The following is an 18816-nucleotide window of genomic DNA, read 5'->3' on the forward strand; positions in this document are numbered from 1 at the left end:
TTGGATGAAAACTGCAGCCTCTAGAGTGTTAACAAGCTTTTTCTATTTTTAGCTCCTGTGACCTAGTTTTTGACCCGAGATAACCCATCTTCGAACTCGATCTGTATTTCATTGAGACAAACATTCTGACAAAGTTTGATGATGATCCAATCAAAACTGTGACTGCTAGACTGTTAACAACCCAATTATTAGAGTGTTAACAAGCTTTTTCTATTTTTAGCTCGTGACCTAGTTTTTGACCAGAGATGACCCATCTTCGAACTTGACCTAGATATCATCAAAACAACCTTCCTGACAAATTTCCAGAATATTTGGATGAAAACTGCAGCCTCTAGAGTGTTAACAAGCTTTTTCTAATTTTAGCTCCTGTGACCTAGTTTTTGACCCGAGATAACCCATCTTCGAACTCGATCTGTATTTCATTGAGACAAACATTCTGACAAAGTTTGATGATGATCCAATCAAAACTGTGACTGCTAGACTGTTAACAACCCAATTGTTGACGACGAACGACGCACAACGCACGACGCACAACGCACGACGACGGACGCCGGACATAGCCCCATCACTATACCTCACCATGACCACTTCGTGGTCAGGTGAGCTAAAAACAAAACAACTTGACATTTTGCCATTATTATGGTCAAATTTACAATTTACTTATCAATTAATTCACATGACTAACCGAAATTTCTACAAACATCATTCAGAATATATTGTTAACGAGGGAGTCTTTTTATAATTTAGTTAAGTTTTTATATTGTGCCATAAACATTTTTCATTATCAATTATATTGTGCCATTATCTATTATTGGTCAGTCATAATCAGGGGTGGTAAAATAAATATTAATTATTGGTATTGCACAGGTTGTCCTACTGCCTGTACCAAAAAGTAATATTTTTCAAAAATCTACTTGAAGAGTACCATATGCCATTTGGCCAAAAAAATGCTTCAATAAATTGGAGTAGAATCAGATTTTGCCGACCTTGATTATAATAGCCAATCTTTTGAAATATACTACTAATTCCATTTATCTTGAAAGCAAAATAATGAGCATCATGCCATTTTAAGACATATAGCACAGATTTCTAACTTTTATCCTGCTGGACTGAAAGTAACTAGCCTTTGTCACCAGTATAGAACCAGGCTAGCCTGAACATATGTGCAGTCTGATCAAGATTTTGTTGGTAGCTCAATTTTTGTATTTTGATATGGGAATCCATTAAATTTAAATGAAATGTTCTGATATTCAAAGTAGGAAAGATCTATTACACACTTCAGCTTAATCATAATGCCTAATTTTCCTATAACTTTTCAGTAATGACAGATTAATTGCTCAATGCTCTCATTGCTTTCTTCAAGTGCATATAGTTGTCCTTTTCAAGACAGAAAACATTCAACTTTTCTAATAATACAGTCCTTGTCATGCAAAAAGAAACCAAGAAACATACCCCCTACTGTGTTAAACAGACTGTCGTGTAATGCATAATGCAGGCATTTCATTTAACATCTAAAAATGTATCAATACAGCTTCAATACAAAAGCTGTATTTTGTTTATAAATAGACCAGATAACATTTCCTGAACAACCTCTTGTATGTGTCTCAGAGTGACGAAACAGCATTTTCACCTAAATTACATATCCTAGTTTTTCTTTAACTCTTTTCTTCATTTTCTGTCTTATTCTCTATTGTTTTCTCTTCACTGTCTTTTGCCTTATCACCGTTTTCTTTCACAGTTAAGTTCGTTAATTTGTCAGCAACAGAATCAGTCTCCTTGTCCGATTTGTCTGTTTCGTCAGATTTATTCTCCTCCTTATCCCCTGATGCTTTTGTTTCCTCAGTGTTTTCTTTACCATTATCTACACTAGTGTTTGCTTCTTTGCCTAAAAGAGAAAATTTATATTGTACAGCATTTTAATTTTTACAGTGTTTCTATCTAACTGGAAACACAGCCAAATTAAAAATGCTGTAGGCTCAGATTGAATGAGCTGTTTATGGTAAATACTAATTATCATCAACTACCCCAGGATCTCAATAGAATTTAAAAGGAACTTACAGATATATAGGTGTGTTCATGACATCCCCCATAATGGGGGAATGGGGCCAATATTTGGCCCTAAACTTTACCAAACAAGAGCCCTGCACACTGACACCATTAAACTCTTAACGTTAATTTGAGGCTGAACAGTACTTCTAAGGATAAAATTTAAACAAGAAACATGGCAATGCCATGAAACCAGGTTTTCAATTATCAGCATTGTAGATAAATATGTTGTATTTGAAATACAAATACAAGCAACAAGCCATGTAAAACATGAATAATGTAGGAGGAATTGCCACAGAAGAAGTTGTTCACTATATATTCTATATAAGGAAAAAAAACAAAGGGCCATAATTAGGTAAACAAGAGCTGTCGGTAGGACAGCAACGCTCGACTATTCTTAGTGCTTGACAGTAAAAAAAATGCTTGATACAGTTACCTCCTCCTGTTTACAGGTTGGAGTCATGATGTTGAACAAGTGTGCAAAGTTTCAAAGCCATATGTCAATGGACTTTGAAAATATTTGAACTATTACAAAAAATTTAACGTAAATTCTAAGTCGAAAAAGGGGCATAATTCTGTCAAAATGCTTGATAGAGTTACCTCCTCCTGTCTACAGGTTGGGGTCATGATGGTGAACAAGTGTGCAAAGTTTCAAAGCCATATGTCTATGGACTTTGAAAATATTTGAACTATTACAAAAACTTTAACATAAGTGGTTACGCCGACGCTCGGGTGACTGCAATAGCTCTACTTATTCTTATCGAATAGTCGAGCTAAAAATTATCTAATCACAAAACCCCGACAATATGCGCCAGAGCACTTGATGACAAAGCTTCTGTGAAAGTTTGAACAAAATCCATTGAGAAATGTAGAACGAGTTCAGCACAGAAGAATTTGTTCACTATATATTGATAATTCTGTATAAGGAAAAAAAACAAAGGGCCATAATTAGGTCAAATATTATCCAATCACAAAACCCTGACAATATGCACCAGGGCACTTGCTTACAAAGCTTCTGTGAAAGTTTGGTCAAAATCCGTTGAGAAATGTAGGAGGAGTTCAGCACAGAAGAAATTGTTCACTATATATTCTATATAAGGAAAAGAAACAAAGGGCCATAATTAGGTCAAATATTATCCAATCGCAAAACCCCGACAATATGCCCCAGGCCACTTGATGACAAAGCTTCTGTGAAAGTTTGGTCAAAATCCGTAGAGAAATGTAGGAGGAGTTCAGCATGGTCAAAATCCGTAGAGAAATGTAGGAGTTCAGCACAGAAGAAATTGTTCACTATATATTCTATATAAGGAAAAAAAACAAAGGGCCATAATTAGGTCAAATATTATCCAATAGCAAAATCCGGACAATATGCCCCAGGCCACTTGATGACAAAGCTTCTGTGAAAGTTTGGTCAAAATCTGTTGAAAAATGTAGAAGTTGCGCACAGAAGAAATTTTTCACTATATATTCTATATAAGGAAAAAAAACAAAGGGCCATAATTAGGTCAAATATTATCCAATCGCAAAACCCCGACAATATGCGCCAGGGCACTTGATGACAAAGCTTCTGTGAAAGTTTAGTCAAAATCCGTTGAGAAATGTAGAAGGAGTTGCGCACAGAAGAAATTGTTAACGCCCGCCCGCCAGCCCATCCGCCCGCCGACATACCTCAATCTAATAACCAGTTTTTTCCTTCGGAAAACCTGGATAAATATTAATGGACAGTGTACTGCTCTGTGACTAGACTTCAATTATATGTTAAATCTTGAATCTTAGTAATAGCCTTCGTTTGAAGCTTTAGAGATGGAAGTTATAACAGGCCGGTACCTGACCGACCACAAGGCTCTCGACACCCTAGTCCTAAGCCACCTGCAACAAGCTTGCAGTGCAAAGGATATTAACAATAGTTGTTAGAAAGACAATGCACTCAATCTTTATAAGTACTTGCCTGGAAGTTAAGGATGATGGCTATTAAAAAGAACACAAATTTTCAAAGAAATACCTTTAAGAGTATAGGGTATACATAAGGTGGTATGAAAAACTTAACCAAAATTTTAAGTTGAAAAGAGGCATAAATTTCTTATAAACCTTGACAATGTTATGTTCTCTTGTCTGGAAGTTGGGATGGAGGTCACTTAAAGTATACAAAGTTTCAAAGCAATACTCCATAGAGTGTAGGAAGTAAGTGGAGTGGTACCAAAAACTTAACCAAAATTCTGAGTCACAAAAGGGCCATTTTTGTAAAATATTAAAAATACCATGACAAGAGTTATACCCTCTTGCCTGGAGATGGGAATGATGGTCACTAACAAGTATGCACATTTTCAACATCTCGAAGGATTAAGGAAAAAAGTTGGGTGATACAAAAAAACTATACAGAAATTGTACATCAAGAAATGAGTATAATTTTGTTAAGTCCTTGACAGAGTTATGTCCTCTTGCGTCAAAGTGGGTATAATGGTCATATTAAAGTATACAAATTTTCAAAGCAATATGTTAAAGGGTATAGGAAAGGAAATAAGTGGGGTTGTATGAAAAAACTTTATCTAGATTTTAAGTCGAAGGGGGGAGGGGGTGAACTTTGTCAAAATCATTGACAAGAGTATTAAAGTGGAGATGGTATTTAAAGTTTCCAAAAAGCACCTTTAAAGGTAAAGGAAATAATTATGATCACACAAATTACTTAACCAAAATAATGACGCTAATTCCCAGGTGAATAGGATAGCTTTTCCTATTATATACAGTACTGGACACGCGAAACCCGCACAATTCGCGTATTCGCGGCGAACTCTCATGCTTTATAACGCGAGCGAATTCGCGGCAACTTGAGACAATCGCCGCGAATTCAACTCGCGGCGATTTTGCCGTGAACATTTGCCGCGATTCGCGGGAAATAATACATGTTCATTTGTATAATAAATGTAGATCTATTTATAAGTGTAGTCTGTGAACTTGAAACCAGATATACATGTACAAGTACGAAAATTAATTAGTAGATCTACATGAAGTTGTATCAAGAAAATCTTGTAATTTGCTAAAATGCCCTTTCTCTATTTATCTTTGATATAAATAACCACGGCGAAATCAAATAACACCGTTAAAAACTTTCCGTGAATGGCGGAATCATGACCTCAATGTATAAATGCGACGCAGTACAAGTATGCGGCTCCATCTGCAGGTAAATAGTGTGCATGTACACGTGTAAAACTATTTTTAGGGGGGGGGGGGGTACATATTGAGTTTAAAGTAGAGATATAAATATAATATATGTGTAAAAAGATATTTAGTTACATAAAAAGATACATAATTGATACGACATTAACTTGTTCATTTCTAAATGTAATGGATCACCGGGACATTTCGTTCTCTCGGGTGATCATTACTCAATTTATTACACGTTTGTAAAAAATAACACACGCAAGATTTGTCTGCTATAATTTCTGAATGGCGGATATTTGCACCCCTGTTTTAAAAATGTTAAAATATTTAATTGTTAGTTACCGAAAATTATCGCCGATTGTTGAAATTCCATAGCGCTAAAAGACACAAAAACACTCGCGCAAAAAGAAGCATCCATAAATAAAAGGAATATAATGTTTCCATTGTTAAATAATAAATACAAAATTTACACACGAAATGACCTCTGACAAATGACTGGTCGGCTCTTCTGAAGAATCTGTGAATCTTTGATGTTTACACACCTGTAGTTGTTGCCGAATCATCAAAGAAATGCCGACACTCGATTGACTTTCACCTCTTTTTTATATATCAGAAAAAAAAACTGTCATTTCTTTTTGTCAAGGAATGATTACACATGTTTAATTATTGCTCAAGTAAAAAAAATGTTGGATATTGATTGTGTCAATTATTGACATATTATTAATCGTAAGTGCATTTTGATTGTGATATTTTATTTACATTTCTCATCACCTACTCATGCACCTGGCATTTTTTACTCGTGAAATTGAAGGTAAAGAATGTCAATTTAAGTGATAAAACTTTTACAATTTTCAACAATCATAATTAGCGTATAAGACGTAATAATTAGTTACACCTGTGAATCGGTGCTAAATGTCGCTTTGCATTGTTCTAAAAATAGAATATGTGCGAAAGTAAACAATGGATTTTAATTACATTTGTATTATTATCAAAATAACAATTGGACAATTTGTTATCGTGCGTTCTTTGATGTAGTACCAATTACCTTTTGTAATTTCAATCTCGTTTTATTGTTAACTAATTTTCACCAGCACCTGATTGCTTTGTTTTAATATACAAAATGTATACGCTGTACATGTTCAAATGCTAAATATTTATAAATATACAAGACGTTTACAAGATTTTTTTAAAGTTTTCAAAATTAAAGATCACGGGAATTAAGGACCAAGTAGTACTTTCTAATACAATTATTGCTGAAGATTCGCCGTAAATTACGGCGATACATCGCGGCGATTTTTCGTGACCCGCCACGAAATTCGGCGAACTTGCACGCGGCGATGTTTTACCGCGAAGTGTCCCGTCGCGACATAGGCTACACTCGCGGCATAACGCGACTTTTGCGGGTTTCGCGTGTCCAGTACTGTAAATATAATCATTAAACTAAATATGGACAGAAATCTTACTAATGGAATCATTATGACTCGGTATAGCCTTCCTCATTATCTGCTGAGCTTCAGTAAACTTTTCCTTCCACTTCTGAGCATCTGAAATTTTAACAACAATATATATGTACAAACTGTGCTAGTTTCAATTAAGAAACATTTATGCTTTGCTATTAGCATGCAAGTTATATCAATAAAATATAATCAGAGATCTGCCGTGGACGCGATTTTGCGCCATTGGCGCTAAAAAAATGAGAATGGCGCAGGAAAATCGGCAGCAAAGGGCCATGGGCGCATCTAAAATCTGTGCCAGACTTATAAGAAAACAAAACTGTCTGCTGGGTTATTTAGTCATCCAGTCAAAACTGGTACCAACAGCAACATGTTAGCCATGCTTCTGTAATTACGCATATTCTTGAGTTTATCCATTCCCCTATAGCTTTTGTCCATGTTATCTACTTACCGCATTTCTCCTCATAATCCCTTTCCCACACAGATACTCATTTCTACTACCGTAAATTTAATCCAATAAAACAAACAAACAAATTATACAACTACTTAATATTTGAAATAATTATCGGTAACTGAAAAAAAAGTGTTGCTATTTTAAGAAATGCTGTAAGTTACAGTATAATCTGACAGGTGTTCAACTTGATCAACCCTAAGGTCACTCAAGTTCACGCAAGTTTTGGCTGATGAAGTGTAAAAAAAGATGTATATTTCGTCATCAGAATGCTTGACAGGGTGATTAACCAATCAGAGAAACATTGTGCATGACTTTTTTCATGATCAAAAGGTCTGTCGGCAAATGTCTTTGATGTATGCTGTCTGCACAGAGGCATACAAGGGGCAATAAAATTCGTCAATATACAGTGGTAAGGGACATTTGCAAAGTAGGAACAATTAAATGGATAATGCACAATATAAGACATTACAAGTAAGAACCAGAAATTATGTGACTAAATTTGCATATCAAATTTTTGAGCAGCCATTTAAAAAATATTTTGCCTGCAATTAATATTAGTTAGAAAGTTACCATGTAGGCATAATTTTTAATTATTGGTTAAGTACTGAATTATAAGTGAACCACTTGTCATAAAATATGATTTAAGTTTTATTACCAGGGAAATTCAATTATCTTCAAACTTTTTAACAGTTATTTTGGTCAACGTTTACTTATTTTCCCCAAGGCCCATACTTAGCTAAAAATGGCCCATCATTTTCAGACCAAGTGGGCCCAGGGCCCAGTACTTTCAAATTCTTGGCAGATCTCTGTAATATTTGTAACCTCTTTGAAAACAAATATAGAACTTTAATAAAACCTTGATTATGATCATGGTGTTTAAGATTTATGTTGTTCTTTCTTACACCAATCTTAAAGCATTGGTAAAACATCACCAAAGACTTCAAAGGTCAAAAGACATAACAGATCTTTACAGATAATTGTTAAAGTCATATGAGGACTTTCCAGCTTTCATTTATAGACCTCTGCATTTCTTCAGGCATTAGCAAGTGCCTGTTTAAAACTACTGACCATACATTAGCTACTGGTTATATTCATGGATTTGTGAGGAAGTTCATATCGAGAATCAGATAGAGTTTCACAGGTTATTTAATTTCATTTAACTTACAACTTTCAAAGCTTTTGTTATCACCAGATGTCAGAAGTACACAGATTTCTACTTCATTTTACAAATCATTGTATTCAGGATCTGAACCCACAGCAATTAAGTAGAATTGGTTTGATGCCGAACGAACTTAACCGCTTAACCACAAATTATAAACTAAATATATCAGAAAGGCAATTAACTTGAATAGTAACTTAAACAGTCATATACTGTACTACATACTTTCTGCATTAGCAAATCTAATTGCTAAAAGTTCTGAGCTGGCTTCACCATCTGAGAAATCCGCTGTCGTTGTCCATACCCAAGCCCTGTCACTTCCACAGTTAGGCTTTAACTCCATTTCTGGCTGTACTGTAAAATTGAAAATAAACCTAAATTACTAAGTTAATAATTCAACACACCGAAAACTGTTTTTAAATGAAAGACAAACATTAACTGTTGTATAAATGATACATTACATTTCGAAAGAAAATTAATTTTTCATGTGAGAATTATAGATTGAAGTATTTATGACATATAGCCAGTCCTTGCCATCCTTTAATAAAAAAAAACAAAAACAAAACAACACAAAACTGATGAATGATACATTACAAAGTGACAAGTTGAAAACCTAAAACATTTTACTTGTCAAGGGCAAGAACTTTACAAATACTGAATAAATTCACAAGCAACCACAAGGTGCATAAGTGCATGTGCTGACCAACATTCTTTTTAACCTTCAGGCTTACAGGTCAAATACTTTTTTTGAACAAGTTGAAAATTGCAAATTTATGATTAGTCAAGGGCAATAACTCATAACAAAACTGAAAAAATCTGCATGCATGCAAAACCTTAGGTGCACAGCTCTACAGTGATGTTGATCATTATTCCTGTTAAGTTTGCTGATCATAAATCTAAATACCCTTATAGTGGGGCACAAAAAGCTGGTAAACTTATGGTGCCATTATAAATTATGAAAACGTACATATTACCTCACATGCCTACAGAATGATTAAGCCTATGTCCCCCAAGGCTCATCACAGTTTTCACAAAAAAAAAAAAAAAAAATATTAATTTACTCTTTAGTTAGTGATTCAATCAAAGATATATTAGAAGTTTACCATAATGATTGGCACAAAGTTTCAGAGTCTGGTCTCTTCTCATTAACACTCTTACAAGATTGGATTTCTTGTGACGTAACAACTTCACTGTCCCTGTACCCCTTTCCTTCCATTGAGCTGGTTCATCTGATTGGTCAAATCTAAACAGCTTTGCTCTCCTGAATGAAAATTCAAATATATTATATATTTCATTCAATTTCTTATGTGACTTAATGCCTTTTTTATCTATTTAATCCTTTTATCTATGGAAGAAACAGCAAAATGTGTGCTTCATGGTATTTTAATGTAACCAAATTTTGTGAAATAAATTACCCATCTATCAGCAAAGTCAGTGATTGTTATCATTCTGAAATTCTGGTAAAGTAAACCCTGAAGTCCTGCATTATTTTTCACTATTTTGTGTGCAGAAAAAACAGCACTACAATATGTAGTCTGGTTAGATAGTTGACTCATTTGTAGGTGTATTTTTTTACTTAGGCCTAAAAAAAAATTGTTTTGTTCGGATCACCCAACCCTACCTAATAATATACGCCGACCCTACCGTTTTTTTTGTGTCAAATTTATCTATTTAATCCTTTTATCTATGGAAGAAACAGCAAAATGTGTGCTTCATGGTATTTTAATGTAACCAAATTTTGTGAAATAACAGGGCTCATCCTGGGGGGAAATTTTAGGGAGAAGTGACTTCCTCGCGAAAATTAGGGAGAAGGGAAACAACCCAATGTGTATGCATTAACATGCATGGCTATGCATCCTTTAATTATAATATAAACACAAAATAATAACATCACTTATAATATTTCTCCAGTTTATTAATTAATAGTAGATTGATTAATAGTAGTATTAATTAAAAGTAGATTAATTAGTAGTAGATCTGGCAATGGCATCTAAATGTTTTTGTGCTGCAAATATGAATATAAAAAATTATTTTTGATATAGATCTATTGATCAGCTATTTATAAGCTTCCTCTAAATATGTGTTTATATATTTTTATGTACATTTGTTGATAATGTGTAAGAAAAGATATGATGATAAAATGAATGTTGTAATGTCACTTTTATATGCATATAATTATGCTTATAAAACAATTTTCAAACATCAAAGAATATGTAAAATATGTACTGCAAACATTTGTGCACATTATATTTGATCACTAAAATTACATACATTCATTTCTTATTGAAAAAATTGACTGAGAAATTGTACAAAATTAATTTCTAATTACCTCCCTTTATTTTCATGAAATGTTAAATTTGGTAATATCTTTATAAATAATGCTTTTTAAAATTTACAATATTGATAAATCTTAATCTGAGCGTCATATTTACGACATTAAAACAAATATATATATTGAAACAATAAGAACACTTCTTTCCTGACAAATTTTGTTGTTATATACGTTACATGATATACGACCGATATGACAATGTAGTTTAGTCGGGATGTCTTGCCCACGTGCGTAAACTGTGTCAAATTTGGCATTTCTACAAAGAGAACAATGCCAAACGCCCCCACTGTCTACAACATACCAATCGCAAGATTTTTGCGAATTGGCTTTCTTAAATTTTCGCGTACGTGTAACTATCAGAATCAGTAACTTTCTTACTGCTCTGTTTCGGCATTTCGCCTTGTAGCCATGACGTGAGCGACATAACAATTTTACAGTAAAAATTGATGTTTACAGACTGAAATCATTCAAAAGTATGATTAAGTTTTTAATCCGGTCGCTGATCATTAATGAAATTGATTATTTCTAATTGACTAACAGTATTGTGATAGCCGTGAAAAATCCATTGCTCATCGCCTTTACTCGGGTTAAAAACCCACCATCGAAGTGCATCGTGTATATCAATTAGGGAAGATTGCACGTGTTTAGATAATCGGGGAAAAAACAATGTATAATTATCGCCAAATCCCGTATTAAACTCGCAAAACTATCACACAATTATACCGTTTCGGGCCGATGCTCTCATTATTTACTGTTTAGAGTAGGCGGTCTATCGCTTCGCTTACAGGTAGAAGGGTAGTATAAAGCGACGCTCTGATTGGATAATGATAATTAGCGGTCGTCATATGGGCGGATACAATCTCTGCTCTTTACATCGCTAAGTATTTACTATTTGGGAATTAAGATTTTATCGGCGATGTTGAATTCTCTTTGATCAATCAGTAAGTCTTGACAGGGCCGGCAAAATCTGATTTTGACTTACTTGTCCGTATGATATTACCATAGTTAATTCTTGAAAATTTTCACTTGTCTTGGCTGTGGGACAACCTGGGCAATATGGACAATTGATTTTGCCGGCCCTGCAGAGTCACTATTTTTAAGTTCAATGAATACAAGTAAAATTAAAAACATCAGAAAAATGTAATCAACATACATGTGTATAATTTCCTCCTCCTCTTCTTCTAGTGTGGGTAACTCCACAGCAGGTAGCTGAACAATAGGTTCAAAATGTATTTCAGGTGACTCAACCTCTTCCTGAAACACACAGATTCATTAGCCAATACCAAGCATGGGCTTTCAAATAAGGGTGTAACGGTTTACCGGTATACCGATATATTGCAATATGAAAAAATAAATTTCGTACCGTGGTACAATTTTTGGAAAACCGGTATTTTATAAAAATCATAATTTTCAATTAATTGCCTTCTAATTTTGTACAAATTTCACATAAAATCTTTAATTGGCGAATTTTGTTGGCGCCAACATAAGATAAAAGTATCCGACAACTAGTACACTTAAAAGTCAATAAGCGGCCGCATAATTTACATAAGCGGCCCAGATGTGAAAGGTCACACGCGACTAGTTTTGTTTATCAAATTGTGTGACACTTTACTTTCTATTTATTCCTTACATTTTTATTAAGTTTCTACTAGAAATATATACATATAATAATTATATATGAATGTTACTCCATCTTTACATCGAAACATATACATGACAATACGTATTGCAATATATTGCAATACGCTTCAGCAAAATGGCAATATATTGCAATACGGTTTTTGCTGTATTGTTACACCCCTACTTTCAAATGGAAACACTGTCATATATATCCTAACATTATAATACGCATGTATTTTTTTAAAAATATTTTTAATATTTAACAAATTGTATTAATAATAATGATTAATCATATCGTATAAGTTTACTTGAATTTCCTTTCTTGTATATTAGTTAGGGCTGTCATTGAATATCGCAATATCGATAAATCATCGATATTCAGCATCCGATATAGCTTCAGGTCTTCAGCATACCCGTTTATATACTATGACATGACGTGAACACTGAAGATTACCCCATAGGGAAATTCCACCAATAATCGTGCCAGGAATCTGACACGCTCGTATTCATTCATTGAACATGCCATGAAGTATTGAAGCAAACCTTGCTAAAAGTTTATATAACCTGTTGATAAGCCAAGGATGGACAAATAAAAATCTTATTAGGAACATAAACTACCTAATAGTTTCCGACAGGTAAAAATTTCGGCACTTGGCCGCCATATTGCCAAAATGTTTGACCACGTGATTACAAGATTGACCTTTACAAACCCATGTGCTTCAAATATTTTTATAAATTTATTACTTTTTTTAAAGATATTAAAAAAGGTGATTTACTGACTTTTGTATTCAATAAAGTCATATTTAAGTACTAAAAAATTAATGAAAATAAATAAAAACATTATCTTGAATAAAAAAATCGAAAGCATGTCAACAAAGATGTTCTAAATTAATATAGTACACAACTCTATTCTGATCAGTTCCCGTGAATGACGTCATACAAGGTCTCTCATGGCACCTAAATGTCATGGCTGACTGCAGTCGGCGTAATTGATGTTTTACAATTAAATAGGCAATTTTAATGACGGTATTAATATTTTGATACTTTAATTGGTATAGAACGATATCAGGGTGCCCGTTTGACCCTTGAAATGACTCTTTAACCCTTCTAATTTCCAAAAAAAAAGGCCTGATTTGACCCTCAGGATTTTAACTGGAGGGTCAAATTTTGTTAAAATCATGGGGATTTGCATTATTGTCAGTAAAATTTAGTCAAAATGACCCTCAGGATTTCCTGGCTTGTGAACAACCTTGATATTGAAATAATTGTTTTATCGCAAAATGCACTAGAATTAATTGGGACAAGGGTATTTTCAAATGAAAAATAAGGTAACATCAACGGATGTTATTTAAGTTAGGTTTGGTAACTGGTCTAATCCAAAACTTTAATGCCGCATCAGATGAAAAACAAAAATAAAGTTTTGGAAGCCAGAACTACATCCGATAAAATATGATACACACCTTCAAATATCGTTACAAGCTAAAATTTGTTTTTGTTAGTGACTGAATAACATCTCTCTTAAACCCACTTGGATTACTTCTAGGGTTAGTGTTAGAGCGTTAGGATTTTTGTACATGGATTTTGCTGGGGACCGATTCTAAAGTGCTCCCACGGTTCTGTTTAGTAGAGTTTGGAAATAAATAAGTTTATGTCAAATATGCCCTCTTCTCCCAGGTGAAACATCAGGAACATTCTGTTTTTTCTAAATCTGACATGCTGTAGATTCCTACAATGAGAAGCTGAACATTGGAAGCCTAGCACCCCCATAATTTTCAAGAAAAAGAACGATTATTGGCGAATCAAGTACCAATGGGGGCAATAAGCTGCTTTTCTCTACAGCGGAAGTAGTATTTAGAGGGCATAGTAAATTCTCTCTGCTGACCGCTTATCAGTGTTTACAACATAGGTTTATATAGCTTTTCAATGCTAAATTCCAAGGTTGATTTGTGTATTTGGTTAATGAATGTGCTTTGTTGATATTATTCTAGAGGTGAATGTTTTATAACATACAATCTGAAAATGGTGCAGTATTGCTGTGTACCTTTATGTAAGAGCTTTGGTGGATTGCATTTTCCAAAAGACAAAGTTTTAAGAGACAAGTGGAGAGTTGCAGTAAAGAAGGCTGTATCAGGAAATAAGACAAAGTTATGGGAACCATCAAAGCATGATGTTGTGTGTCATAAACATTTTCTACCAGAGGATTATACAACAACTGCAGAAGGTAATTAAACATTGGTGTTGATAATATACTTGTATTTCTATATATGTTGTGGTGCGTTGGTAATAAGAACATGTAGTACACGTGCATGTACTATAACATATAATGTACAATGTAAGTAATATTTTATTAAAATAAATCAGTATATTTTAGTTGAATAGTGTGAGTAAATCTTTCTATGATTTATACTATGTATATATAACAATTTTATCTTTCAGGGAAACGAAAAAGGCTGATAAGAGGTGCAGTGCCATCAGTGTTTCATGAACGCATGACAAAGACCCCTGTAGCCAAATATGAAGCTGATTTGAACAGGAAGAAAAGATATGAAAAACGTACTTCAACATGTACACGCTCAAGCATACCTGTGTCCACCTTAGTGACCCAGATATATCCAATTTATGCAATGAGATTGAAATTATAACAGAAAATAAAATAGCAACCATTGCCAGTGATAGTGATCAATTTGCAAGTACCCAAGTACAATGTGAAATATTAACTGACAAAAGTGGACAATATTCAATAGAAAATTATAAAGACAACCCTAATGCAGTCAAATATTATACTGGATTTGATGACTATGGCCATTTCATGATGTTTTTTCATGTGTTAGGACCAGCTGTAAACCATTTAAATTATAAGTGTCAAAAGATAGAACCAAAAAAACCAATTGTTTTTAACATTAATGAAACTTCGTCTAAATAAGGAAGACTATGAACTTAGCCTATTTTTCTGTGTGAGTCAACCGACTATTTCGAAGGTGATTGAAACATGGATAAACTTTATGTATTGTCAACTAAAGGAAATAAATACATGGCCTACAAGAGATATTATTACACAATATATGCCCGAGGATTTTAAGAGGAAACATTCAACAACACGTGTCATCCTTGATGCAACAGAGGTCCCAATACAGAAACCATCAAATGTTTCAGCTCAAAGCTCGACGTTTTCATCATATAAACATAAAAATACCCTCAAAAACTATGATTGGTGTTTCACCAAGAGGTTTAGTTACATTTGTCAGTGATTCTTATGCGGGAACAGCTAGCGACAGACAAATAATAGAGCGTTCAGATCTTTGTAAGAAAGACCTTTTTAATAAAAAAGACAGCATTATGGCAGACCGGGGGATAATGGTGCAAGATTTATTTGCAAATAAGGATGTAAGGTCAATACACCTACTATGCTGGCAGGAAAATCACAGCTTGAACCAGAGACAGTCGTGAAGGACAGACGCATTGCGTTCAAACGTATACATGTTGAAAGAGTCATTGGTCTTGCGAAAACTTTAAAATACTAAGTTCTGAACTTCCAATGATAAAAAGGGTTTAAAAAAAAGGTTCCCAAAGGATAGGCATTTTTATGCTTCAATTACCAAATTTTTTAAACCCCCCTGTATTTTTGGAAGGTTTAGAATTTAATTATAAATTTTTAATAATTTTAAATTTAATTTTTAAATTCTAAAAAAAATTTAAGACAAAATTTCCCAAAAAAATTTTTTGGTTTTTTTTCTATTCATTTCCCTTCGTCAAAAAAAATTATTTTTTTCATAAAATTTAAAAATTTTCTAAATCAAATTTTTCTTTCAATGGCAAACCCTTTTTTAAATTTAAAGGGAAATGTTTTAAATTTGTTTTCTTTCACACTGAAAAAATTAAAAGTTTAAACACTATATAAATTTACGAAATTTCTTTCATAGAAAAACTTTAAAATTTTGGGAACAACTAAAAGCTCAAAAGATTCTTTGGCCCTCATTTTTCCTTATGAGAATGGGCTTTGGAATTGTGTAAACAATTTAAATTTTCACATTGTCTTTGCCCAAAAATTAATTAAAGTTGTTTTTCCCTTTAACTTTTTAAATAAAATAATTTTCTTTTTTGCTTTAATTCTTTCTCCATCCGATCCCCTTTAAAAATGGAATTTAAATTTTTCCCGGTGCTTCATATTTTTCTCTTTGGTGTATTGGGTTTTAAACTCAAAAAATAAGGCATCAATACCTATTTAGACCATCAGGCCCATGGGTGCTATTTTATGGTCTTTTCATTTTAAAAAAAAAAAGGACCAAACTTCTGAAATTTAAATCCTGATTTTGATTTGGAAACCCTTTTAATCCCCTTTGATTCATAAGTTTTCCATTTAATTTTTTGCTTTTTTTGCCAAAGGGCTTGGTCTTCATGAAAGAGTTACAAGTTTACTTCATGTTCCTTTCGTGCTGTAAGCTTTACATACCTCACCAAAACGAGAAGCTGTTTCCTCCACAATCTTTCTTCCTTCCATCTCTTACAGTCTGCTTGTTTTCGCGTTTTTTCTTTTCCAACTCTTTAATGGTGCTATCTGAGCATACATAGGAATTGTCAACCCAGTGTTCTGTGACAGGTAGATCCAAGTAATTATGATCATTTTGCAGCTGCTTGCAAATCAGCCCTTTCCCACATATACTTCATTGTAATGTCCTTTGATGTGTTTGCACAGTAATTCAAAAACTGTACTCCTTACATGATCTTCATAGCCTTCAATATTTCGATATTCCGGTGGCCTTGGGTCCGTCACAGCTTACATTTTCTTGAGGTGTTTGGGATGTCTTTTGCTTTTACAGGTGTTCCAGCATATTGTTTCTTGGGCTTATGGAAAAGTTTGTAACATTTCTGTGCAGGACTGTTGAACTTTTGGGGTCAGATCCGCTTTGTACAAAATCAAAGCAACATATAAAGCACAGCTGCTATGTGCTTGCACGTGCCATGCGGACCACCCTTGCCAGATGGACATTCACAGTGACTGTTTAGTACTTCACCATTATCTTTGTCTATCCTAATTTTGTAGTTGTACGTTAGTTTTTTACGCATAGCAGCCTCCAACAAATCCAGTGAAAAATATGGATGGTGCTTTTACATTAATACTGCAGGCATATATCTTTTGACTCTCATACATTTTTTTACCTTTTTGTAGAGCTTTAAGATCTGAGATCTGTTCGTTGTCATCTGCCATCCTGTATTTAAAGTATCCATCTATTTGCTCTTTTGTTAGTTTAGGCAGATGGATTTGATGTTCAAGTTGTAATTGGTGAAATCCATCACCCGGCCAGTCTGGATCTAGAGGTTCTGGTAAAATCACTACTTCTCCTCGAAAATCTTGATTTCTATCATATGCCTCTAGTCTGTAAAAAATACAAAATGATACAAAATCATTTATCATAATGTTAACAATATGGATGTGCAGGTGAAGGTGTGAAAGTGCATTTTCTTCCATTACCATTATAAAACCCTAAATGAATCTGGATATTACAGATAAACAAATACACATCTCAGTATAGATGTAATAAAAGGCAGATAGTTATGAATAAATCTTATCAGTTACTCTAATCTAGACACCCTTGGGCAGTACAATTCTAAGTAATGGTATACTGTATCTAAGCATCTACCTTCCTGACTGACCTATATAATACATGCATAAGAATAATGAATAATGACTGTTGGTGTGTAAAAATATAGCAGTTTTAATGAGTTTTAAAGCAGTTTTACCTTTCTTTTTTTGATCCTCCTTTTTTACCTGAAAAACCGAAACCCCTTTTTTTAAGTTTTTTTTCAAAAATTTACGAAAAACTCCAATTCCAAAATAATGAGAAATTTTTTTGTTTTCCCCCAAACCCTGTTAACTTTACGTTTTCTATCATGGTATTAACGGGAAATAACAGAAAAAGAGTATTTTTTAAAAAAACCCCCTTAAATTTTTAAGGGAAACAATACTGGTCAGTCTGAGAGAACTCTATCTTTATTGCCCCCATTGGGCTACAAAAGTATTCCATGCACTAAGTAGTTTCAAGGTGTTTTTGTGACTGGAGGAATAATTACCTATTTACATGGAAATTACGCAATCGAAACAATATTTTGGAATATAAGCGGCATTTAAAAATTGTACATTTTCACCGGTTTATTGTGAATGTTTTATCAGATGTATATACCAAACGGAAAGAAAATGCCAACACAATATCAGGCAATGGAATCAAAGATTTAATATTTTACCGAGTTTTTCTCTTCGGCAGACATGATCGGATTGATTGATTTAGATTTTCACAATTATTTTAATATTTTCGAAATAATGTCACTTCCGGTTCCGTAAATCCGCCAATTTAGGTATGAAGCCACTATGGAAAAGATGGGGAAAATAACATCACTAATTTTTTTCCATCTACAATACTACTATATATTTCAATATGCACAGTTTAGGCGTTGATTTAACTTGTCGTACAAGCAGATACGCATTCATCGATGGTAAATTATTGGAGAGGTAATGAGATCTTATACGATCCCGGCTTTTCTCGGAATCTCTTATACCTTTATACAGTAAGTAGGACAAACAAAAAAATTTCGCGAC

At 33.7% G+C, this 18816-nt stretch overlaps 2 protein-coding genes across 2 annotated transcripts; one reads left to right on the top strand and one right to left on the bottom strand.

The window, feature by feature from the left end:
• Nucleotides 1–1401: 1401 nt before the first annotated feature.
• On the bottom strand, nt 1402–18605 carry LOC132736589 (ran-specific GTPase-activating protein-like). Its single transcript, XM_060723748.1, has 6 exons — nt 18465–18605; nt 11758–11858; nt 9376–9533; nt 8498–8626; nt 6669–6749; nt 1402–1885 (listed from the first exon to the last, which is right to left on the bottom strand). Exons 1-6 carry the CDS (start codon nt 18486–18488, stop codon nt 1656–1658), a joined length of 723 nt encoding a protein of 240 aa, XP_060579731.1. The 5' UTR covers nt 18489–18605; the 3' UTR covers nt 1402–1655.
• On the top strand, nt 14035–15414 carry LOC132736598 (THAP domain-containing protein 6-like). Its single transcript, XM_060723759.1, has 2 exons — nt 14035–14445; nt 14661–15414. The coding sequence occupies exons 1-2, from the start codon at nt 14244–14246 to the stop codon at nt 14864–14866; spliced, it is 408 nt and encodes a 135-aa protein (XP_060579742.1). The 5' UTR covers nt 14035–14243; the 3' UTR covers nt 14867–15414.
• Nucleotides 18606–18816: the final 211 nt, after the last annotated feature.

The sequence above is a fragment of the Ruditapes philippinarum genome, unplaced genomic scaffold (assembly GCF_026571515.1).
Source record: "Ruditapes philippinarum isolate M1 unplaced genomic scaffold, ASM2657151v2 ctg1303_1_1_1_1, whole genome shotgun sequence".
In the NCBI taxonomy this organism is placed as follows: Eukaryota; Metazoa; Mollusca; class Bivalvia; order Venerida; family Veneridae; genus Ruditapes; species Ruditapes philippinarum.

Bases quoted from the DNA above. Each gene is read 5' to 3' on its own strand.
- LOC132736589 (XM_060723748.1), bottom strand. From the start codon at position 18,488: ATGTCTGCCGAAGAGAAAAACTCG. The intron at 8,627-9,375 runs GTAAACTTCTAA...TCAATTTTACAG, and splicing joins ACTTTGTGCCAATCATTATG to TACAGCCAGAAATGGAGTTA. The intron at 6,750-8,497 runs GTATGTAGTACA...TTAAAATTTCAG, and splicing joins TAGATTTGCTAATGCAGAAA to ATGCTCAGAAGTGGAAGGAA.
- LOC132736598 (XM_060723759.1), top strand. From the start codon at position 14,244: ATGGTGCAGTATTGCTGTGTACCTTTATGTAAGAGCTTTGGTGGATTG. The intron at 14,446-14,660 runs GTAATTAAACAT...TTTATCTTTCAG, and splicing joins TTATACAACAACTGCAGAAG to GGAAACGAAAAAGGCTGATA.